We start from the raw sequence: 26077 nt of genomic DNA, 5'->3' as shown, positions 1-26077 counted from the left end.
AGCCAGGCAAACTTAGCTTACGGAAGGAAGCACTTGAATTAGCCTACAACCAACTACTGTAGTCTCGCTGAAACTACATGTAATGCTTCCTTCACTACAATATAATCCTAAATTGGGAATATTAGGCTTGGGCATTAAAAGCATTAGAATGTAGATGGTTACTTGTTAAGTTGTTACATAATAGGGAGTGATAGCCGACTTTGTTTGATTATACTTTTTAAAAAATGCTGCAGGCAGCTCCCTACACTTGATTTGTTATTTAAAAACTACTTGAAGTTGGTAAGTCTTACTTAGTTCTTAGTGTAAAAGAATCCAGAGTGTATTTTCATTTATTTTCCACTGAAAATGGTGAGCTGTAGAGAGCAATTCCAGCATTATGGACGTGACACTTGAACTCAAAATGGCAACAAATGACCCAGTGCATGTTTTATTGTCTCCCAGTATTTAAACAGGTGTTGCATATTTTAAGGCTGTACCATACTGGAGAAGTGATAGAACAAGAACAATTCCCATAGTACATCTAGGGCATGCCAGAAAATGCCAATAAAAGATGCGTTATGGATGTGACAGAAAAAGTATCACTTTTCTTGGGTGACTGTACATTTTTATCAAACTCTGTGAAATCGTAAACCTAATGTCGAAATGGAGATATCCATTTGATAGAGGGGTCCAAGGTGAATATTAAAAAAATCTTTGTTTAAAATATTTTGTATTTCATGCAGAGTTTCGGAAGGAAAAGTCAGCGTTATGGATGTGATGAAATTCCGTTATGGATGTGACGCGTCTGAAATAGACATGGCGTATGTTTAGAAAATCAGCAATTTAACCACCATAACCCTTTGAAAAACTCTCTAAACATCAGCTAAAACTATCAAAGTTCTTAAATAATATTTAGGATGGCTATTGTTTTGCTGTTTTGTGGATTTTAGCATACGTTTCTGTGGCTTGTGGCAATAATATAGAATTGTACATGATCAAAGTTGATTTTAGCTTGGGTTTTACATTATAAGAAAGAAAGACTGACAGTGACATATTAGGTTGGTTACAAATTGGTTCAACTTATTCACATCTGTAAAATACAGGCCTAGGTGAGATCTCTGGGAGTGGTTTTGATGTATTACATGTTGCTTTATTTTTGCATGGTGAGGTTGACATTTACATGGAATTGCCCTAATATAGTAGGGAGTGATTTATGTTTTTATTGGTGAATATTTTTTATTCTTATTTTTCTCATTTTATTCTAACTAATGTTTGACTTTATTGTACAAATGCTGCTGGCATCTCCCTGCACAAAATTTCATGTTCAATTTTACAATTAAACATACATTTCATGGATATGAAGGTCTGGGTCAGTGTGTGCTATGTTTAATTTCATGTGAATTATAATGTTTACATTTATCGGTTGCACATATCGGTTATCGGCATCCCAATTCCATAATAATCGGTATCGGCCCTGAAAAAAACATATCGGTCGATCCCTAATAGCCTGGTCGTGCAGAAACTCGCCGCTGTCAAACGTCACAAAGCCGTGATCATCGAGTGTGTGATCCGACAATCAATCAAAGGCTTCTATGATTATTTCCTTTTAAAAAGAGCTGTATGTAATTTTTGATGCTGCTGCTTTTATTTTGCTTTTTCTTTCCATTAGAGAAACCAGCTGATCTCGACAATTTTACCGATCCAGACTGGGCTCCGACAAAAAAAAATATGAGCCACAACCAAAGGTGGACAGTAATGAAGTACATTTACGCGAGTCCTGTACTTAAGTACACTTTGAGTATCTGTACTTGAGTATTAATTTTTTTGGAAACTTATGACTTTAACTTCACTACATTCGAAAAGCAAATATCGTACTTTTCTATCAAGGTCCTCGTTACTATGAAGCAGCTTTGAAAATGGATAGTTTTTTTTTCTTCTTTTCTTTTCTAAAACGTGATTATTTTTTTTCTGCAGGTGACCCGGAGACAGCCGATCAGTAATCACTAGGGTCACGTCCGTAGACTGGATAAAATCAAGATCAATGATTTCTCCGCAGCGTTATTTGAACACGATCAGTTGATGGCAGAATGGAAGGAGGTGGTTCTTCTGGAGAGTGCACGCCCCCGTGGCCCATGAACCCGTGTTTCAGTTTTCTGAAAGGATTAAAGATTCGCTTCGTTTTAAATGTTTGCTTTGTTTGACGAAAACGAACCACAGCACGGCCTACAAAAACTCGCCGTCCAACCTGCGGAAGCGTATTAAGGTATAGAAACGTTTTATTCCAAGAGAAAGCTTGCAACGAAGTTGTCTGTGCTTTTAGAGCTCGCGATAACGTTGCAATAGCTATGCAGTCTGGTTAGTCAAATGACTTTCTATGGATTTGCCCGCCAAGTTGCCATCGCCTTGTCCACTAATTTATGGATTCCCTTCACGGAATCCAGGGACACGTCGGCCGAAACGAATCCGAGAAAATCGCAAAAGAAGCATTTTTTTTTTTTAAATTTGTGATTTTTGTTTTTTTCCATAATGTGCAAGTTGAGATCTTGAAGAACGCAATCAGTATTTCAGATAATAGATTGTTTTGTTGGAAAAGCATACATTTTTTGTTGCAAATTGTCTCGTTTTTGTCAGGACTGTAGCCTGCTGGGGGGTGTGGGTAAATTACCATATGGGCCATTCACGTGACGATTTAAGTCTTTTTTTTTGCCAATCAGCTGTATGATACGAGCTGAGCTCGTGGCTACATAAGCTGCATACAGGCGTGTAATTTCACTATGGAATGAGCAAGCTACACAGAGCGCAGAGGAGCTGAAACACCGCGAAGCAAACAGACGCACGGTATTTACATCGGAGATAACCATTTCTAGCAAAAAAAAACGCAACCAAAAGGAAGTGTTCTAGGACTACATATTCCATCGGAGGCATTGGTGTGTGCAAGGCACCGTTTCTCTTTCTGATGGGGTAAGTTTATTAATCTAAGGCTGTGTGGTTATTTTTGCATGTAACGGAGAGTGTTGTGGTTTGGTTACATGAAACTAGCGTTGTGTTAGTTGTTATCATCGTGCGATCTTTCTTTCTTACAGTGTGAGTAATTTTTCAACCACAAAACGTTAAAGTATACTTTAGGACTTTTTTTTTTGTACTTCATAATTGTTTTGGGCATACTTTGCATGGAAGAAAAATTGACATGGTGATCTTTGTTTACATGAAAGTAGCAACGTGCTAGCTAGTAGGGGGTAGGGCTTTCCTTAACGTCATGCAGATGAGCACCATTATTATGGAATCAATTTTGTGCCAAAATGTTCATACAATACTTTTGAAATATCAAATAAAAACGACAAATCAAAATACAAAAAAGGTCAATTTTTTTAGACTGGCAAACAAATTATTCGTGTAATCGTGCAAAATATCAGTCTGTTACTCTGCAGAAACCTTTTATTTTTGTTCCGCGTCTTTCTCAGTTTTGCTTGACGTAATTTATTTTGGTTGCGATTCCAGCTTTCTCGTTTGCGCTCCCTGACGTTTTGCTTGCAGTTTTGGCACAAACTTTACGTGTGGGTGGGCTGTCCAGGAATGCATTCTCATTGGCTAACTTGTGTTTGACTGACAGCTATGCTCAGCGATTCCCCGGGAAGCTGTTGCAGTCACTGTTTGACGAGTGACCGATCCATTGACGGTAAACAAGGATCGAGTGGACTTCAGTGGCGACTATGATATTGAATTAATTCAACAAAGTGTAAATTCAATATCATAGTCGCCACTGAAGTCCACTCGATCCTTGTTTACCGTCAATGGATCGGTCACTCGTCAAACAGCCCGCCAGAATCCGAGTAGGGAATGGCTGAGCATAGCTGTCAGTCAAACACAAGTTAGCCAATGGGAATGCATTCCTGGACAGCCCGCCCACACGTGAAGTTTGTGCCAAAACTGCAAGCAAAAAGTCAGGGAGCGCAAACGAGAAAGCTGGAATCGCAACCAAAATAAATTACATCAAACAAAACTGAGAAAGACGCGGAACAAAAATAAAAGGTTTCTGAAGAATAATAGACTATTTTGCACGATTACATGAATAATTTGTTTGCCAGTCTAAAAAAATTGACTTTTTTTGTATTTTGATTTGTCGTTTTTGTTTGATATTTCAAAAGTATTGTATGAACATTTTGGCACAAAATTGATTCCATACATTATGTGCCTGCCCTGCACCCAGAGTAACTGAGAAGAAAAACTTTGAGGGCGATTTTCTCCCTTCCCTGTTTTAAGAGGTATGCACTTTCAAAAGGCCACACATTCTTCAAATATTGTCAGATCTCCACATGGAAGGCATCATTGGAAAGCTTAGAAACTGTACTTCCTGAATCTGTCAGTAACTCAAAATGCCCCCGGGCTGACATGTGTCCCTGGATTTCGTGATCTGACACAGTGTGGACAGCCTTGTCCAGGGTGTACCCCACCTTTCGCCTGTAGTCAGCTGGGATAGGCTCCAGCTTGCCTGCGACCCTGTAGAAGGATAAAGCGACTAGAGATGATGACATACATGTCAACCTACTGTATACGGAATGTCCGTATTTTATACGGATTTGATTCAATAAACGTAGTATACGGGCGTACAAATAAAGTTATACGGATTCTTTAAAAAAACTTCAATATTTATTTAGAGCTATAATCAATTCCCACGATGATAAAAGAGCGCATAACATTTACAAACGTACTGTACACCACAGAAGGCACAAACAGCCAGTAAAGAGTCTTATGAAATCGCGCGTTATCTTGTGGTAGCGAGACTTCGTTCCACTTCTGATCATGTGCACACCGCATTGCGAGAATCCCGCCAACCGGAGCGACTTTCACTAGCGACTGAAAAGATTCTGAATGGGCGCTCCGGCAAGATCAACACCGACACTTGCTGTGACATGCAGCCTAGTGAGGTATTGGTGCAGACTGCTAAAAAAGCTGTCATGGAGTACAATTCAGAACATTAGAGTGACACTTTGGCTACGTTCACACTGCAGGCTGAAGTGACTCAAATCCGATCTTTTCCGCCCATATGTGACCTGTATCCGATCTTTTATTGACAATATGAACGACACAGATCCGATTTTTTCAAATCCAACCCAGGCCGTTTGGATATGTGGTCCTAATTCCGATTCCTATCCACTCTTTTCATATGTGACTTCAGTCTGAACCGCCAGGTCGCATTCATCCGACTTACACGTCATCAACAAGCCACAAACGTCACTATTCTGCGCTGAAGTAGGCAGCGGGTCTCTCAAAAAAAGTTACAACAACATGGCGCATAATCACGGGTGCAGATAGAGGGTGGGATTCGTCCCACCCAGATTTAAATTCACCTCGTTCGGTCCCCCCCACTTATAGGGAGGAAAAAACGTCTATGCTGTCTTTCTTTGCATAAGGCAAACCTCACGGAAAAATCAAAAGACTAATTACCATTCGGTTTATTGAGGTGCACAGCAGTACATACATAGTTGCAACAACTCACATAAAACAAAGACTGATATTCGGTTGGTTGAGCTGCGCAGACTGCACAGGTTGCGAGCTCGAGCTTGGTTGCTATGGTAACCCACAACAAGTTTGACAGGCATATCGGGGTTGGGGTTGGTTTGCCTGGCAGCTTTGTCCCCCCCAGTTCAAAAAACGTATCTGCGCCCCTGCGCATGACATCAATGCGAGGGACGCTTCGGGCTGTGAAGGTTCTGAATCTTCTCAATGGAAGGACGCAGAGGTTAGGGAGCTGATTTCCATTTGGGGGGATACAGCTATTCAAGCTAGATTGGATGGGTCATACCGCAACCGGGCGGCTTTACTTCCGTAAACACTGGCCATGCTCACTGGGTGTGACGTCGTCGTATCCTGCAATGCGCATGCGGAACACTTTTAGGTCGCTTTTCGTTCATACTGAGGATCACATACAAGTCGCATATATTTGTTAATGTGAATGACCTCACAAAAAAATTGGATTTCACAAAAAAATCGGAATTGAGCATTAAGCCTTGCAGTGTGAACGTAGCGTTTGTGTTTTTGTCGAACATTGGAGCTTTGTATTCATTCTGAAGGTTTGTTGTTCTCATCTCATTATCTCTAGCCGCTTTATCCTGTTCTACAGGGTCACAGGCAAGCTGGAGCCTATCCCAACTGACTACGGGCGAAAGGCGGGGTACACCCTGGACAAGTCGCCAGGTCATCACAGGGCTGACACATAGACAACCATTCACACTCACATTCACACCTACGGTCAATTTAGAGTCACCAGTTAACCTAACCTGCATGTCTTTGGACTGTGGGGGAAACCGGAGCACCCGGAGGAAACCCACACGGGGAGAACATGCAAACTCCACACAGAAAGGCCCTCGCCGGCCCCGGGGCTCGAACCCAGGACCTTCTTGCTGTGAGGCGACAGCGCTAACCACTACACCACCGTGCCGCCAGGTTTGTTGTTATTGATCTTGAATAAAAAGTAACTTGGATATATCCTTGTTAATTATCATTCAAATTTTAGGTAAATTATTTTAATTTGCATCTTATACGGATTTTAGAAGGGAAATACGGATTTTGGAGGTTGGTTATACAGGTTTGATTGACCAAAGGTTGACATGTATGGATAATGAGATGAGAAGACAGGCTTTCTGAAAGCTTCCGAATGATTTGCTGGCGCGTTGACCTCATTTGTCCTAAATATCGTGACAAATACCGTGAGAATCGTAAACATATCGCGATATGATACATTTGGCAATACCGCTCCGACGCTCGCGCTCTGCTGGAGTCAAAGCGGCTGTTTAGCGCGAGCGCGTCCACGTGTCACGCGCCGGAGCCACACAAAGAGCACGCGGCTGGAAAAAAAAGTGACCTTATTTGGCGACTTTGTTTGTTTGGTGGACCGATAAACGGCGACCGGTAAACTCCGAGTCATTAAAGTTTGGTGTGTTGGACGGATCCAAACAGTGCGCCACTAAAGAAGGAATGAGCTCAGGTCTCAACTCAAAAAGTTTGCTTCTCAGTGAGAGCGAGTTAGAAGCGGTCTTACCTGCTGGATCTAAAGCACAGAGTCGGCCGGAAAGCGAGCTGAACTGCCGTGAAATGAGGTTTGTGTGGACCTTTCACGCGCTCCAGAACCCCGACACCGCCCTCGCGCCTCTTTAACTCACCGCCTGCGTCATCATCGCCTCAGGAGGAACGGGACAGTGACGTCATTTTAGTGTCAGAACATACCCCAATTTGTTTTTGTTTTTTATTAGTAAACGAAATTATTATAATTCTTCTTTATTTTGTGATGTAAACTTTTTATAACTATTGAAATTAATTTAATTTAATTTAATTTAATTATTGGTCATTTCCCCTACATTCTAATAATCACACTCATCTCATCTCATTATCTCTAGCCGCTTTATCCTGTTCTACAGGGTCGCAGGCAAGCCGGAGCCTATCCCAGCTGACTACGGGCGAAAGGCGGGGTACACCCTGGACAAGTCGCCAGGTCATCACAGGGCCGACACATAGACACAGACAACCATTCACACCCACATTCACACCTACGCTCAATTTAGAGTCACCAGTTAACCTAACCTGCATGTCTTTGGACTGTGGGGGAAACCGGAGCACCCGGAGGAAACCCACGGGGAGAACATGCAAACTCCGCACAGAAAGGCCCTCGCCGGCCACGGGGCTCGAACCCGGACCTTCTTGCTGTGAGGCGACACCGCTAACCACTACACCACTGTGCCGCCCCTCACAGTAATCCTGACCTGGTGAAATTACTTGCACTGTAAGAAGTGATTTTGGAGAGTGGTAAATATAATCTATGCAAACCAGATAAAATTTACTCGATTATTGCAGACAGCCAAGGAATTATAAAGTAATGGGTAAATTATACATATGCTACCTATTCGTTAACAGTAACAACCGTTACATGGAAAAATACGGTAAACTATACCCCAAAGCCGTGAGTCCTGTGCTCCAAATTGCGCATGCGTCAGACTGCGGGTTCGAGTGAGCGGGACGGGGAACTCTCGGACCGCCATCTTCCTCTCTCCGGCTGTTAGTTTAGTGAGTTATAAAACAGGTTCATTACTTGAAATGTTGTGTGAAGCTGTTGTACTGCGCTTTATTTTGTGTTTTTTGATTATTTGGTGCATCATTGCTGCATATAAACAAGGCGGTTCAGTTATTTGTTGTATAAATGCACCTGGACTGCAGATTTGGTCAGTCCAGAAACAACATTTGAAGCTGTTAGTTTAGTGAGTTATAAAACAGGTTCATTACTTGAAATGTTGTGTGAAGCTGTTGTACTGCACTTTATTCTGTTTTTTTTTTTGCTGATTTTATGGATTAAAAACATTGAGATGATGAACCATCCGAAAGTCTTTTTTTGGGGGGGTACATCTTACCTTCTCCGAATAAGTAATGGTTGCTACTGTAAGTGATATTAATTACCTTTGATTAGTAATTATCAGGTATTACCTACTAGCAAACAAGAGATAATTTTACCCAATTTCAATGAGAAAGTAGCTGTTGAATAGATATATAAATGTGAGGTAAATTTTACCCAATTTATTTAAGTATTTCATAGCTTTTTATTTCAGTTATTTTATACTCAATATATGGAATTAAATCTACCCCAAATAAGTCAATGCAAATTGTTACCTCAGATTCATTGGGTAAATTCTATAAGTTACTTTTTTCAGTGTGCATTCGCCTTGGAGATATTGTGTTCACAAGGTTTTCGGACAGACATTTGACCTCACATGACCCTTTTCCACCAAAGCAGTTCCAGGGCTGGTTCGGGGCCAGTGCTTAGTTTGGAACCGGGTTTTCTGTTTCCACTGACAAAGAACTGGCTCTGGGGCCAGAAAAACTGGCACCAACTCTCTGCTGGGCCAGAGGAAAGAACTGCTTACGTCAGCGGGGGGGCGGAGTTGTTAAGACCAACAACAATAACAAGACCGCGAAAGATCGCCATTTTTAAGCGACGAGAAGCAGCAGCTGTACAAACGCGAAGTCATCCATTATTATTATTGTTGTTGTTGCTGCTGCTGCTTCTTCCGTGTTGTTTTTGCTTCGATATTCGCGCCAAGGTTTATGCAAACGTAGCGACGCAACTGACGTATACAGCGACGTAATGACGTATACAACGACGTAACTGACGTATACAGCGACGTAATGACGTGTCTTCCCTTAGCACCGCGAGCTATGGAAAAGCAAACTGGTTCTCAGCTGGCTCGCAAGTTGAACGAGTTGTGAACCAGCACCAGCACTGTCCCCGAACCAGCCCTGGAACTGATTTGGTGGAAAAGGGGTAACAGTGACCTTGACCTTAGACCTTTTGATCTCAAAATCTAAATCAGTTCATGTTTGTCCCAAAGCGCACAAATGGTGAAAGTTTGGTGAAATTCCTTTCATTAGCCTTTGAGATATCGTGTTCAAAAGGTTTTGAGACGGACAACCCGAAAACATAATGCCTCCTGCACCTTACGGTGGCAGAGGCATAAAAAATTATTTATATATGGCATGGTGGTGTAGTGGTTAGCACTGTTGCCTCACAGCAAGGAGGTCCTGGGTTCGAGGCCAGCAGCTGGCGAGGGCCTTATCCCCGTGTCTGTGTGGGTTTCCTCTGGGTGCTCCTGTTTCCCTCACAGTCCAAAGACATGCAGGTTAGGCTAATTGGTGGCTCTAAATTGACCATAAGCCTAGGTCACAACCGGATGTATGATTTTTGGCCGTGCGATTTTTGGCGTTTCCCAAATCGCTGCGGTTTTTTTTTGTTCGTGGAGAAAGACGCACGTTGGCCGTAAGTTTGTCTTGCAACCTGAAAAAAACGTAAGCGCCCGTAAAGTTTGTTTGACATGACAAAGAACCTCTGCGGCCGGTCTGCGGCCAGTCTACGGCTTGAAAATCAGCACATCACACGCGCGCCCTCCGTGCGTTTCTTGCGTTTTTTGCACGTAAACCGGCCGTAGGAGCACGTACGGCCGGTTGTGACCTAGGCTTTAGGTGTGAATGTGAGTGTGAATAGTTGTTTGTCTCTGTGTCCAGGGTGTACCCCGGATCTCGCCCATAGTCAGCTGGGATAGGCTCCAATTTGCCTGCGACCTTGCACAGGATAAGCGGCTACAGATAATATATATGTGTGTGTGTGTGTGTGTGTGTGTGTGTGTATATATATATATATATATATATATATATATATATATATATGGCGACACGGTGGTGTAGTGGTTAGCACTGCCGCCTCACAGCAAGAAGGTCCTGGGTTCGAGCCCAGCAGCTGGCGAGGGCCTTTCTGTGCAGAGTTTGCTTGTTCTCCCCGTGTCTGCGTGGGTTTCTTCTGGGTGCTCCGGTTTCCCCCACAGTCCAAAGACATGCAGGTTAGGCTAATTGGTGGCTCTGAATTGACCGTAGGTGTGAATGTGAGTGTGAATGGTTGTTTGTCTCTATGTGTCAGCCCTGTGATGATTTGGCGACTTGTCCAGGGTGTACCCCACCTCTCACCCATAGTCAGCTGGGATAGGCTCCAGCTTGCTCGCGACCCTGCACAGGATAAGCGGTTATGGATAATGGATGGAGATTTGTAACATGGGGAGACTATAACTTGGAGTTAAGTTAATCAAAACTGAACTTTAACAAGTTAGAGTATGTAGGTGTTTTATTTTATTAGTAATAACTCTAATTTCATAATGTAATGAATATAAAAGTATTTGTACTTGTAAAAAAGAAAAAGAAAAAAGGTCATTTTCACAGCTCAAAAACGCAAATTCTGCTGAAAATCTTGACACCAGTCTTGACAGCATTGACCTGTTTACTGGTAAATATTACATATCACCAAGTCATTTTCACCGATTCTTATGGTACACACACACACACAGGATATTTCACAATCACGCAAAGATATGTTGAATCTTATCTTCGAGTGGTGAATGTACATTTCACAAGTGAGCAAAGTGAACAAGAAGATAAACTTCATATCACTGTGTAATATGCTTTATATTATATGGACACATCAACAAAAAATACGTAAGTTAATCAAAACAATTTAATTTTGAACCGGTTCACCATTTCGACAACGCACATCTAGTCAGCGGCAAACATTAGGAGTGACATAATCGGAGTGAAATATCAGGAATTATTATACATACAGGACGCTTTTCCGATGGACTAAAAACACGTATTCTATTCCCTTCTCACAGGTTTCATTCATTTGGTTTGATAGCATGCAATATTGTTAGCATATTGCTTATCCGACAAGTATTACATCACTCTGGAGCAGGGGTGGGCAAACTTTTTGGGTCAGGGGCCACATTGACTTTTGAAATTTGCCAGGCGGGCCGGGCCAACACCAAATTCATACATATCAAACATAAACCGGAAAAGCTTTAATGTTATTGTAAGGCCTTCACTGACAGAGACCCAAATGCAGATCAGATTGACATTTATTTTAGTTCTCAGTCAACAAAGGCAGAGCAGAAAAATGCTTGCAGTTCAATAGATTGGCACATAAAAAAATATATACACACAAAAACAAACACCAGCACTACAGCAGCCACCCACGACAACCAAAATTACTAAGAGTTATACTTTTTACATTATTATGTCTGTAAACATGTGACTACCATCTTATTACAGCTCCAACATAGTTTTAAAAAGAGAAAGTGTTAATACTCACATTCACTCAGCAACCGCTAAGCTGTATTCGTCCGTGCTTGCGCTGACTGGTTGTTAGCATAATTAGCATGCTTGGAGGAAAAGTGCCATTTGATGTTATATTCCTTTAAAACTGCAACGGTTTCTTTGCAAATAAGGCATACAGCCTTTGATCGGACTTCAGCAAAAAAAATATTTAGTTGTCCATTCTTTATTGAACACCCTGCACTCACTGTCCACTTTTCTTTTTTTAGGAGCACTCATTGTAAAGTTTTATCCTGTGTTCTCGAGATCATCAGTGGCACGGGCGCCAGAATGACTTCCATGGCACGCGCTGCACCACTCTGCAAATGTAATCTCGCGTGAATACGACTGACTGGAAAGACGGATCTCTAGAACACCTGTCTACGTGATAACACTGATGTTTATAGATCTGCTCAATCATGTTTATATGATTGTCTTCCGCGGGCCGGATTAAAAACGCCAACGGGCCGGATGTGGCCCGCGGGCCGTAGTTTGCCCACCTCTGCTCTGGAGAATGAGTGTTGAATATGGTTTACGATATTGCATGGTTGTCAAGACAACAAGATGTCGCACGTCGGAGACGTAAAACTTCCGTGCTAGCAAGCGACTGTGATATTTTGTAAACAAACATGGCCGACAGGTTTGCTTCATTAAAAAGGGAAGATTCTGAGAGAATTTGGAAAGAGAAAGATGTGTTGAACACCCGAAAGGAATGTATAATAATAATAATAACAATAATAATAATAATAATATTGGCTGGCTTTTTTTGTGGTATATCAGATATATTCCATTCAGCTACTTGTCTTTGGCTTGTTCAGTATCATGCTAGCTGAATGGAATATATCTGATTTGCCATGAAAAAAGCCAGCCAATATTATTTAATTATGTCACTCAGATCCATGATGGCTTTCATATGAAAAATGTGAGTTGTTTCATATCTTCAAGCCAATGTGTGATTTTTCTTTTTATTATATCGACACGTTCACAAACAAAAAATACTCAAATTTATCAAAACAATTCATCAATTTCCTCACAAGTGGGGATATTGAAAAATATATCACGGTTTTGGTTCTCGATGTACCAGATATAGTTCATATGAAAAATACAAGTGATGTATTTCCCAGTAAAACACTTGTCCATATAATATATGTATAACTCATTGTTCAAATTCTCACACAGCATTCATCTTTCACCAGCGAAATTAAATTTTCACAGTTTTTCTTTCCAGTAGGAAATTCAAACAGCTGAGTATGTAGCGATAACTTTTATCATTTAACCTGCTTTATTTAGCAGCTTTTTCTAAACAAATGAAAATAAAACAAAACCCTGTGAAATCCTTTTCTAAAGACACTAATTCGATTCAGCTTCAATTTCACATTAAACAGATTTAGAAATCTGGGAGAGCAGGGAGACTTGGAACAGTTTGTATTCCCATAAATTCATTTCAACCAATCAGGTTTTAGACTCCAACAGAAGTTCGATGTTGCCCCTGAGAGTAACCGACTTCCTTTAGAACCACAAAGCTGGACACTGCAGTAAGGTCTGTGCAGTTTAGTAGGTTCCTCAACCAAAACTTGTATTTTCTAATTTGCCTCCACCTCAATTGGACGCTGATGAATTGGAGATTTGTTAGGAATTAAAGTATGTAGCCTAGAGTGACCGGATATAGCATTATTTATTAAATTTAAATTCTGGGGGAAAACATTTAAGGATATTGTTTTTTCCAAAATGTCCAGATGGGGAGAGTTGGGACACTTCATTATGTTACAGGTTTTTTCTTGCGGTTTACAAATATGACATTTGCTTAAAAATGTGGGCGTGTCCCTGCATGAGGATTAAACTAATTTCATTCCTTCTTGAGAATGGAACTGTTTTGTCAAGTCAAGTTTTGGGTAAATTGATATTTTCTATCGCTGTACCAGTATTGTGTGTTCATATGTTACAAGTTTTATAATAAACAAGAATTAAACACGTAGGCCTCGGTATTTTATTTTTGTCCTAAGTCTCCCAACATAATGTCTCGTGTCTCCCCGCAAAAAAATAACGACAGGCCAGTTTACGTATGTGACAAGCTGAGAAACTCATGTTGTGGTAAGAGGGTACAGCAAATACTCTCTAATGCAATACGAATGTGACGCAACCTGCAAAAAAATTCACGCAATCCACAAAAGATTTTTTTTTCTCTCCGTGCTTCCACGGAAGGCGGTCGCATTTTCTGCTCTTCCTCGCCCTCCTTTTTTTCCCTGCTTGTGCTTCTGTGTCTTGTCTCGTCTGCTGTACTTTTTGAAGAGACTCTCCCTGCATTACTTTCTAAACTAAAAAAAGCATGGAATTGATAAACTGGTCTCCTAACGAAATTGACACCGTTTTCTCGACGAGAAGCCTGGGTTCGGGAGAACCCGTCTGTCCTGCCGGAATGTTTGCAGCTGGTTACACGATGGACGCGTGGGAGCGGTGGCGGGTCGTGTGCCTGGTGATTCTTTCTGTGGAGGACATTGAAGATATCTACCTATTCGGAACCATGATTACAGGACTTTTGCTGATTGGATTAGGCATTGCCCTGGTATATCGAGGAACTCAGACAACGGTGACAGCTGTTCAAAGCCCCACAAAGCTGCCCGATACGATTGGAGTGGTGGGCAAAGCTGTTGGCACTCGGACTGTGGACATTCAGAACTTTAACCACAAAATGGTTGTTATCTCGGAGCAGCTTTCAGCTTTGCAAGGAATACGTTTTTCGGAGATCAATTTGAATAGAATGGACGGAATGGACAGATATGGACGAGCGGTGTGGACGTGCAAAGACTGCGTCTGGAAAGACCAAACAATTTATATCTTATCGACATTCGGCTCCCTGAGACAGCACCGGCTTCGGTTCAGGCCGTTCCTGAGGTAACATTTCCCCCTGAAGGTCACTGCCGGGAGACACTCTCGCATTCCTTCTCTAACTTTCCGCGGTCACCATTTTTACCCCCAGTGTGACAAGCAGGTGTGTGACCAGCGCCTTCATGGCTGCAGGAGCGGACGGCTGCTTGCTTGCGCTGGATTACCTCCTACCCTCCCCCCCCCCACCCCTGATTCCCCCCCTCAAGTCCTGTGTTTAAAGTGTACTTGTGGTGTTGTGTGCTTTGTGCAAAGGTTTTTTAAATGTTCCCACACTGTACTCCTGACAGGAGCATAGTGGAGGGGATGTTCTTTTTTTTCCTGATCTCTCCTCATGTTGTGTTTCCTTTTTATCTTCATCCCTGTCTTCCTGTCCTGTCTACCCTATGTCAATTGTATGTTGTATATGTACGGACAGGTTGACGGCTAATTTCGCTGGTACATGTGACTAGTGACAATAAAGGGCATCGTCATCATCAAAAGCTGAAAACTGTCCCAAGTCTCCCTGCTCTCCCCTACAGATAACTTATCCAAATCATAGAAACAGAGTATAATTAGATTTAACCAAATAGAAAATAATTTATATTCTCGTTTATTACTCGTTTAATTTATATAAAACTTCCACTGACTGATGTTTTTTCAGTATTTAATAAAGAATGTCCTTCATAACAGTTTTTCACATACTCCATCCCTTAATATCTGACCACTGGAGAGATTAAAAGTCTTTGTCCCAGTCCGAGTCATCTACGGGTGATGAATCTGTGTGATTCTCGCTGCTGGAACAATCCAAAAAGTCTTGGATCTGCAAGAAAGGAAAACAGCAGGATGATCCAATAACAAACCTGCTATGAATCATGTCAAATTCATAACAAGGTTCTCCTGGTGTATTTGAAGAGGATGTGTGTGCTCTGCTGTTCTTACATGTGGTAATATAGGTGGAGTGTGTGAGCCTTTACACACAGCATCCCAGTCAAATCCTTCAAACCACCTGAAGGAAGGACACACAGGAAGTACATAAAAAGAATCTGCACCTTATTTTGTATTGAGGTGAAAGAAAGTCTTTAGTTTACTGATCCGGTGCTCTTACTTGTGTCCTTGGATGTCTCTGACCCCGTTCCTCCGGCCCAGTCTGTCTTTGGGATTGTCTCTGAAAGTGGCGTGATAAATGACCTTAGTTACAGATGGGCAAATCCACTGAATGAAACGGAGCATTGTGGAATAAACAGCACGGCTATTCTGAGAGACATGACAGTGTGTGCAACTGCAGTGGCTTGCATAAGTTTTGACTCTGCCAAAAGACCATCCACTAAAAGTCTGGGTAATGACATACCAGAACATCAAGGACATAGTCGCTCATCTGGCCTGCCATCAAAACAACCATGACTTCCAAAAGATCAAACAGAACCGAAATGTGACAATGTGAGAGAGGACCAACCTCCATGACATATTGTGTACAACAGGCAAATCAACAGAGGACTAAATTTTGTTCCCCGAGGGAAGATCGACCCAAAACATCAATCAGAACTGAATTTGCATGATAAATGAGAGAGGAGATACAATTCTAGTCAGAAGAAAATGTGTTCATTTGTCCTAATTACTAAATAGCAAAAAATTGACAATACAACGACCAAGTTTTGTGCAGAAGGTCGAGTTCTTTCAAACAAAATAATCAGAACTGAAATCCATTGAGAACTGAAGGAGGAGATACGATAAGATTTAACTGAAAATAAACAAAGTTGTAAACAAAGTGTTTACAACAGGAAAATCAACAAACAAACAAAACCAAGTTTTGTTCCCTGAGGGAAGATCTACCCAAAACATCAATCAGAACTGAAATCAGGTGAGAACCACAAGAAGAAATGTCAAATGAAAAGTCCGAAAAGTCGTTAAGGTGACCTAATTAGCAGTTTGTTAGCAAAACACTGACAATACAATGAGCAAGTTGTATACAGAATGACTACCTTTTTCAAACGAAACAATCAGAACCGAAATCCGTTAAGAATTGAGGGAGGAGACATGATTGAACTGAAAATAAAGAAATTGCTTACAACAGGAAAATCAACAAACAAATGACCAAGTTTTGTTCCTCAATGGAAGATCTACCCAAAAACATCGATCAGAACTGGAATCGGATGAGAAATTAGAGAGGAGATACAATTCTAGTGAGAGGCCTGGAAAATGCATTAATTTGGCTTACAAAGCAAAGGGGAGTCCCATATACAATTCGTACATTGGGGGAGTGCCTGTTAGAGAGCGCACTTGTCCTGGGCCATCGGCATAGTGAGGTAGGGTGGCCAGTTCCTTTCCTCGCCGCCTTTAACTTTCCCCAGTGTTTCCACCAGGTCCCCATTCACTGCTGGGTGGACAGGGAGCGAGCCCCAGATCCCCGTCGAGCCGAGGCTCGAACCAGGGACCGTTCGCTTAGCGGTCAAGCGCTCTAACCACTTGGCCACCTGCGCTCCAATTTGGCTTACAGTGGTGCTTGAAAGTTTGTGAACCCTTTAGAATTTTCGATATTTCTGCAGAAATATGACCTAAAACATCATCAGATTTTCACACAAGTCCTAAAAGTAGATAAAGAGAACCCAGGTAAACAAATGAGACAAAAATATTATACTTGGTCATTTATTTATTGAGGAAAATGATCCAATATTACATATCTGTGAGTGGCAAAAGTATGTGAACCTCTAGGATTAGCAGTTCATTTGAAGGTGAAATTAGAGTCAGGTGTTTTCAATCAATGGGATGACAATCAGGTGTGAGTGGGCACCCTGTTTTATTTAAAGAACAGGGATCTATCAAAGTCTGATCTTCACAACACATGTTTGTGGAAGTGTATCATGGCACGAACAAAGGAGATTTCTGAGGACCTCAGAAAAAGCATTGTGGATACTCATCAGGCTGGAAAAGGTTACAAAACCATCTCTAAAGAGTTTGGACTCCACCAATCCACAGTCAGACAGATTGTGTACAAATGGATGAAATTCAAGACCATTGTTACCCTCCCCAGGAGTGATCGACCAACAAAGATCACTCCAAGAGCAAGGTGTATAATAGCAGAGGTGGAAAAACTGGATTGACAAAGTAAAAGTCCTGCTTAGGTTTTCCTTCTGCCTGTGCTCTCAACACAGGTGATTTCACCAATTAGCTCATCAACCTGGCTTAGGGGATGTGGTACTTAGGATCAGCTGGTTCATTGAATTGGCTGGAGCAAAAATGTGGCAGGGTTTTTACTTTCTGCACCCGGGTATTTCCACCTCTGTATAATAGTCAGCGAGGTCACAAAGGACCCCAGGGGAACTTCTAAGCAACTGAAGGCCTCTCTCACATTGGCTAATGTTCATGAGTCCACCATCAGGAGAACACTGAACAACAATGGTGTGCATGGCAGGGCTACAAGGAGAAAGCCACCGCTCTCCAAAAAGAACATTGCTGCTCGTCTGCAGTTTGCTAAAGATCACGTGGACAAGCCAGAAGGCTATTGGTAAAATGTTTTGTGGACAGATGAGACCAAAATAGAACTTTTTGGTTTAAATGAGAAGTGTTATGTTTGGAGAATAGAAAACACTGCATTCCAGCATAAGAGCCTTATCCCATCTGTGAAACATGGTGGTGATAGTATCATGGTTTGGGCCTGTTTTGCTGCATCTGGGCCAGGACGGCTTGCCATCATCGATGGAACAATGAATTCTGAATTATAACAGTGAATTCTAAAGGAAAATGTCAGGACATCTGTCCATGAACTGAATCTCAAGAGAAGGTGGGTCATGCAGCAAGACAATGACCCTCAGCACACAAGTCATTCTACCAAAGAATGGTTAAAGAAGAATAAAGTTAATGTTTTGGAATGGCCAAGTCAAAGTCCTGACCTTAATCTAATCGAAATGTTGTGGAAGGACCTGAAGCGAGCAGTTCATGTGAGGAAACCCACCCCAGAGTTGAAGCTGTTCTGTACGGAGGAATGGGCTAAAATTCCTCCAAGCCGGTGTGCAGGACTGATCAGCAGTTACCGGAAACGTTTAGTTGCAGTTATTGGTGCACAAGGGGGTCACACCAGATACTGAAAGCAAAGGTTCACATACTTTTGCCACTCACAGATATGTAATATTGGATCATTTTCCTCAATAAATAAATGACCAAGTATAATATTTTTGTCTCATTTGTTTAACTGGGTTCTCTTTATCTACTTTTAGGACTTGTGTGAAAATCTGATGATGTTTTAGGTCATATTTCTGCAGAAATATCGAAAATTCTAAAGAGTTCACAAACTTTCAAGCACCACTGTAATTACTCACTCATTAGCAAAAAAAAAAAATTGACAAAGCAACAACCAAGTTTTGTGCAGAGTGAGGAGTTCTTTCAAACAAAACAATCGGAATGGAAATCTGTAGAGAACTGATGGACGAGATACGATTTCACTGAATTGTGGATGACGGATGCCACGCCATGGCAACGGCTCATCAGCCTTATGGACAGATGAACTAATAACGACATCCCAGTTAAGTCTGTTTCAGTTCCAGATTGCAACATAACACAATGTGGAAAAGTTATGCAAGCTACTGTATTACACAGAGATGTAAGATATGAAATATTCATGAATGTATTTGATCAGAAAAACCGTCCTGGACAAAATTTCATTTGCCTTAAGATCAATTTCATTAGACGAGATGTAGTTTCTTTTCAGCAAAAACAAAAGGTCTTCTTTCCGCTTGCTTGTGGAAAAGTGTCTGAGGCAGGGTTATGTTTAATATCCTGTGATGTGCAACTTCGACCCGACCAAATAGCATTCAGTTTCTGCAAGTGAAAGTCTCATGAAATGGCGCTCCCCAGGGGTTGCCTCTGACTGGACTTAGTGATTAGATCTCATGGCTTCTCCTTCTAGTGCTACACTGAGGATACATAACTCCTTTTTTTTGTGCCTAGTTCCCAGGTTTCTTAGAAACAGTGGCGGCTGCTGGTTTTTAAAACGGGAAGCCCATTTTACGCATTCATCGTAAAACCTGTAGGCCGGATATCAAAGCATAGAAAGGTGTGCCCCATTAGCATAGTGAACTAGACAACCCTACCTAGTGGCAGAAAGTATTTTTGCTTGTACATTTCATGTTATAGTCTGGCTTGCCAGGCTAGTGCCTCATATCCTTAATCAAAAATATCAAACATCCAAAAATCACTGGCTATTCAACGAAGAGCCTTGAACATCATACCCTGATATGTAACACAGAGTCTTTAACACAACACCTAGCTGTGCAACACATCCTTGAACATCATCTGCAACACAGTCTGGAAATTCATAACCAGGTAGGCTATGCAACACACAGAACCTTGAATATTATACCCAGGTATAACCTATAACACAGAGCCCACCATTCTCTAAACATTACTGAAGTGTGTATATACTTCAGATTCATGAACATGAACCCTATTTATACACAAATTCTGCCCTCCGCTCCTTTTCCAGAAAATGGTCTGTGACCCTGTCATACCAGCTGGTTGTGCTTTCCAGAGACTTTACCAATTTCTGTTAGCAGCTAGCACTGCAGATCCCAATAAGCCTCAAGCTAGCCTACAACCAGATTGAACTACAAATGAAATAAACGAGTGAATTCACGAATGATCAAACTGATAGAATGGATGAAAGTTAACGGAGCATAACGAGTAATATTTACATTTATTTACAGAGTAATGTACAGAGACATCAATGAGAAGAAACGTTTATATGAAAAGAAATTCGGACAGCACTTTGGCACACGACTACACTTTCTCGACATCCGCTAGGGACTGACTGATCATGCTTCCGTGTTCCTCGCCGAAGTACCGCTCTCCTCATGTCTTTCAAACACTACCTCCAATAATCCTTCATCAGCCTGGCTTCTTGTCCCTCCCACTGTCTCGTTTAGTCCCAGAAGTGACGATTTTGTTGATTTTAACCAATAACAACTAGCCGAAATTGGCTGTTCAGAGCCCTCTCATAGACTGCAACGGATACCCGGCTGCCGATCAGTGTTGCCAGATACTGCTGACGTTTTCCACCCCAAAATATGTTCAAAACCCGCCAAAATGCACTTAAAACCGCCCAATCTGGCAACACTGCTGCCTGTCCATAGAGACCATTGAAATAAGAAAGGTTACAGCCTGGCAACAAAGGTGATTCTCGTAGCGAACTGCAAGTTCGTCAGACATCACTCAAATAAGTTACAGGATAGTTATGAACATAAATACAATCTTGGGCATATATTATGTTATGCAAGTTATTGTTTTAATGAGAATTCAACGTCGTAGACGCCGCAGTTTGGGGAGAGAATTTTAGGGGAAGCTCAGCTTCCCTTGTTGTCTCTGAGAAATCGCCCCTGCTTAGAAAATATCCAACTGTTCTAAGATGAAGACCAATGAAAACTCGGCGAAACTGGACTCGGAACCAACACACTCAGCGTCCATCCAGAATTCATGGATGGCTAGGAATCTTGTGCGATTTATTTTAATCACACCACATCACATGAACCACCATCTCCTGCATATTTCTTCTTCAAACATCAGAAGAGACATCCTTGGACCATTCTTGGCTACAAAATCACTCAGATGTTGACGGTAGTGTTAGCCTGAAAACTAAAGCGCTGCTGCACTGACATCACTACCAACAAGAAGTTGGTCTGCATTGTGGGTAACGTTTCCTCCATGAAAGAAACTAAAAAGTCAAATCAAAAATTCATTGTAAAATGAATTTTGGAGGCCATTTTAATGATAAAGATTATTATTCTATCCACATTCACTGGACATGAGCAATCGCGGGCTCTGATTGGTTATTCTACTACTAGGATATCAGCTCATATACCGTGAGTAGAGAAAAACAAAATGGCGAAGCGTGTTGCTGAACCAACCGAGGACGAAATAAAAAACTCCTACTTGAAAACAAAACCCAAAAAGCAACAAAATATGGAATAAAAGTATTTGATGGTAAGAACATATGTTTTTTATTTTTCAAGAATTATTATCGCATTTTTCACAAATTGCTCCTGTCATTTTGCCGGTTTGTTTATATTCTAAGCGGAAATGATTTTGTCAGACTTTTTGTATTAAGTTTTCATTTACCGATTTTGCAAAAAACAAAAATGCTCTGTTTCTCAAAATCCAGTGAATGTGGATAGAATAAAACAGTTATTCCACTCAATCTCGTCATACATGGCTTATAGCCAACTTGGTTCTACGCGCCTCATCGACTATCCACTCATGTACGACTCATTTTCATGGAATAACTGTTAAATATGCCCATTGTTCAGGGTGGATTATTCCATTAATGCCTTTAATCCTTGTACAGCTGAAGATCAGTGCTTATTAACAATATCGAATCTGCCAACAATAGCTAGTTGTCGCTCAACCAAGTGAAGCTCTTGCTTCAATTTAAAAAAAAAACCCCTCTCCTGGTGTTTTTACCTGCAGAGCTGTTTGATGAAATCAGCCACAGGATTGCTGATGGTCTCCGGAAACTCAACCGCATCAATTCCCTTCAAAACGGCTGCACAGATCTTTAGCTGATCCGGGCCTGAGAATGGAGGACTGCAGGGGTCGGGATACACAGTGAAAGTGAAATACTGGACTATGGCATCTGTGTATCAGTGTACAGTACTGTAGATTATAAATACTCGGCTGAAATGATCATATCGATGATGCATATTGAATATTTAGAAGACACAAATGACCATTTTTGGATTAAGGAAGGAGTTTATTTGAATGCTATTTTAGACACACAGTTTTGAAGGAATATGTTACGTGGAGATGGTTGTAATCTTTCACCTGCCATTGAGTAACTCGTATACAAAAACTCCTAAAGCCCAGAGATCTGCCATCACACCGTGACCCTTGTGCAGAATGATCTCTGGAGCCTGGTAAGCTGCTGAGCCACAGAATGACCAGGTTCTCTGGAGAGAGCCAAGCTGCTTAGCAGAGCCGAAGCCTGCCTGAGAGAGAGAGAGAGAAAAACAGACATACAAAAGAAAGAAAGAAAGAAAGAAAGAAAGAAAGAAAGAAAGAAAGAAAGAAAGAAAGAAAGAAAGAGCAATAGATAGAGAGAGACGGACAGAGAAAGGAGAGATATTTTTTATTAAATTTGGTCTTAGCGTTCCAGATAGCAGGCCAATCTTTTCTTTCTTTCTTTCTTTCTTTCTTTCTTTCTTTCTTTCCCAAACTTATTTCTTTCTTTCCCAAACTCCCTCCCTCCATAATTTCTTTTTCTTTCTTTCCCAATCTCCCTCCCTCTATAATTTCTTTCTTTCTTTCTTTCTTTCTTTCTTTCTTTCTTTCTTTCTCAATCTCCCTCCCTCCATAATTTCTTTCTTTCTTTCTTTCTTTCTTTCTTTCTTTCTTTCCCAATCTCCCTCCCTCCATAATTTCTTTCTTTCTTTCTTTCTTTCTTTCTTTCTTTCTTTCCCAAACTCCTTCCTTTGTATCTTTCCCAAACTCCCTCCCACCATAATTTTTCTTTCTTCTTTCTTTCCCAAACTTCCTCCTTTCTTTCTTTAACTTCCTCCCTCCCACCATAATTTTCTTTTTCTTTCTTTCTTTCTTTCTTTCTTTCTTTCTTTCTTTCTTTCTTTCTTTTTCTTTCTTTCTTTCCCAAACTCCCTCCCTTCTTTCTTTCTTTCTTTCTTTCTTTCTTTCTTTTCCAAACTTATTTCTTTCTTTCCCAAACTCCCTCCCTCCATAATTTCTTTCTTTCTTTCTTTCTTTCTTTCTTTCTTTCTTTCTTTCCCAAACTCCCTCCCTCCATAATTTCTTTCTTTCTTTCCCAATCTCCCTCCCTCCATAATTTCTTTCTTTCTTTCTTTCTTTCTTTCTTTCTTTCTTTCTTTCTTTCCCAATCTCCCTCCCTCCATAATTTCTTTCTTTCTTTCCCAATCTCCCTCCCTCCATAATTTCTTTCTTTCTTTCTTTCCCAAACTCCCTCCCTCCATAATTTCTTTCTTTCTTTCTTTCTTTCTTTCTTTCTTTCTTTCTTTCTTTCTTTCTTTCTTTCTTTCTTTCCCAATCTCCCTCCCTCCATAATTTATTTATTTCTTTCCCAATCTCCCTCCCTCCATAATTTTTCTCTTCCTTCCTTTCTTTCTTTTTCTTTCTTTCTTTCCCTTTAGGATCTGTGTGATAATGTTTTAGCTCATATTTAAGCAGAAATATAGAAAATTCAAAAGGGTTCACAAACTTTCAAGCACCACTGTAAGAGGAATAAAACACTTTGGCACATGTTATTCTATAAGAGCACATCTAGTCATGTTTTATTCCTCACATTTTAACACATACAATGACATATATTTTTGCTTAATCATACAGTATAATACAAATAGATGAACCTGAATGACTGAATAATTGATTATTTTGCTGTCTCTGACAAATAAAATTTAGTCCAAGTACTGTGTAGAGAAAATGATCATCCTTTCAGTATCAGTCTGTAGAGAATGTGAAGAAGAGAACACTGCACCAGTTTGGCGTATCCTTTCTGATCCAGCAGCACGTTGTCTGGTTTCAGGTCTCTGTGGATGATGCCTTGGCCGTGGAGGAATCTCAAAGCCTCCAGAATGCAGGTTGTGTAGAAACGGACTGCGTTTTCATCAAATGGACCCCTGAAATGAACACGGAAGGGATAGGACTTTCCTCGAGGGATAACGCCACTGTAGTATGAATTTGAAGACAAATTGTGTGAATTGATGATACTATATAACAATATAATATGTATTATTCTATCCACATTCACTGGATATGAGCAATCGCGGGCTCTGATTGGCTACTCTACTACTAGAATATCAGCTCATATACCGTGAGTAGAGAAAAACAAAATGGCGGAGCGTGTTGCTGAACCAACCAAGAATTAAATAAAAACTACTCGAAAACAAAACCCCAAAAAACACACAAAAAAGCAACAAAATATGGAATGAAAGTATTTGATAAGAATGTATATTTTTTATTATTCAAGAATTATTATTATTATAACATTTTTCACAAATTGCTCCTGTCATTTCACCAATTTATTTACATTCTAAGCGGAAATGGTTTTGTCGGACGTTTAGTACAAAGTTTTTATTTATCAAATTTGCAAAAAATAAAAACAAAATGCTCTGTTTCTCAAAATCCAGTAAATGTGGATAGAATAAAACAGTTATTCCACTCAATCTCGTCGTACATGCATTATAGACGACTCGGCACCATGCATGTCGTTGGCTATCAGTTGGCTATCAGTACAACTCAATTTCGTGGAATAACTGTTAATTATTTTTGGATAGTAAGAATACACACGATGGCCAGTTTAATAGGAACACCATACTGAAACTAGGAGTCGAGGTGGAGGCTGTGGATTCCTACAAGTACCCCGGGCTGTGGTTGGACAGCAAATTGGACTGGACTTGCAACACCAATCACTTATACAGAAAGGGACAGAGCAGGCTATACTTCCTGAGGAGGCTGCGGTCCTTTAACATCTGCAGGAAACTCCTGTGGATGTTCTATCAGTCTGTGGTCGCCAGTGTCCTGTTTTACACTGTGGTGTGCTGGGGGGGCAGCACATCCAAGAAGGACACATCCAGGCTGGACAAACTGATCAGGCGGGCCGGCTCTGTGGTCGGCATGAAGCTGGACTCTCTGGTGATGGTGGCAGAGAAGAGGTCTATGGACAAACTATTGAACATCATGGACGATGCCAGTCACCCTCTGCACACCATCATCAGCAACCAGAGGAGCCTGTTCAGTGACAGAATGCTCCTTCCCAAGTGCAGGACGAACAGACTTAAAAACTCCTTTGTCCCTCATGCCATCAGACTGTACAACTCCTCTCTGGGGGGGAGGAGGGGTAACAGGAGGACAGAGGACGGGAAGGAGCAGTAGCCTAGCCTAACAATAAGCAATACCGGACAATGTGCAATATAATGTGCAATATAAAGTGCAATATCTCTCCTGCTGCCCCCCCTTCTCCCCCCTTTTTCCCCCTCCCCCCTTCCCCATATCTTATTCTTTTTATATTTGTATATGTAAATACTTAATTTATTTTAATTTATCTAGAAGTTTTTCTCTATTTCTTTTCTCTGTTTATCTGTAATGATGCTGCTGGAATCTTAATTTCCCTGAGGGAACCCTCCCAAAGGGATCAATAAAGTTTTATCTAATCTAATCTAAGATTGGAAAAACATCTAGTGAGCTCATCAGGTTCCACTCCTGTCAGCCAAGAACGGGAATCTGACGCTACAGTGAGCACAGGCTCAACCAAACTTGACATTTGAAGATTGGAAAAATGTCTTGTGGGCTTTTTTCAATCTTCAAATGTCCAGTTTTGGTGATCCTGTGCCCACTGTAGTGTCAGATTCCTGTTCTTGGCTGACAGGAGTGAATCCTGATGTGATCTTCAAAGTTTGCCGCTTCAAAGTTTGAATATTTTGTTCTGTTCTGAGATACTGTTCTGCTCACCACAGTTGTAAAGAGTGGTCATTTGAGATACTGTAGCCTTCCTTTCACCTCAAACCAGTCTAGCCACCCTCCTCTGACCTCTCTAAACAACAAGGTGCAGAAC

General features: G+C 41.1%; 2 protein-coding genes across 3 annotated transcripts in view; both read right to left on the bottom strand.

The window, feature by feature from the left end:
* acsl2 (acyl-CoA synthetase long chain family member 2) overlaps nt 1–7149 on the bottom strand; it is an 87816-nt gene extending 80667 nt beyond the window's left edge. For both annotated transcript variants that reach the window (XM_060931328.1, XM_060931327.1), the window contains exon 1: nt 7019–7149. The gene's annotated coding sequence lies outside the window, so the exon portion shown is untranslated. The remainder of the gene's footprint in view (nt 1–7018) is intronic.
* An 8041-nt stretch (nt 7150–15190) lies between these two features.
* Nucleotides 15191–26077, bottom strand: part of prkg1l (protein kinase cGMP-dependent 1, like) — a 63629-nt gene continuing 52742 nt past the window's right edge. The window contains exons 14-19 of the mRNA XM_060930689.1: nt 24002–24143; nt 22324–22487; nt 21964–22086; nt 15623–15682; nt 15457–15523; nt 15191–15337 (exon numbers count right to left, since the gene is read on the bottom strand). Of these exons, the coding sequence (XP_060786672.1) occupies nt 15251–15337; nt 15457–15523; nt 15623–15682; nt 21964–22086; nt 22324–22487; nt 24002–24143 (643 nt within the window). The 3' untranslated portion in view covers nt 15191–15250. The remainder of the gene's footprint in view (nt 15338–15456; nt 15524–15622; nt 15683–21963; nt 22087–22323; nt 22488–24001; nt 24144–26077) is intronic.

This window comes from Neoarius graeffei, chromosome 10, assembly GCF_027579695.1.
Source record: "Neoarius graeffei isolate fNeoGra1 chromosome 10, fNeoGra1.pri, whole genome shotgun sequence".
Taxonomy (NCBI): domain Eukaryota; kingdom Metazoa; phylum Chordata; class Actinopteri; order Siluriformes; family Ariidae; genus Neoarius; species Neoarius graeffei.
This window is presented reverse-complemented; position numbering and strand designations above follow the sequence as displayed.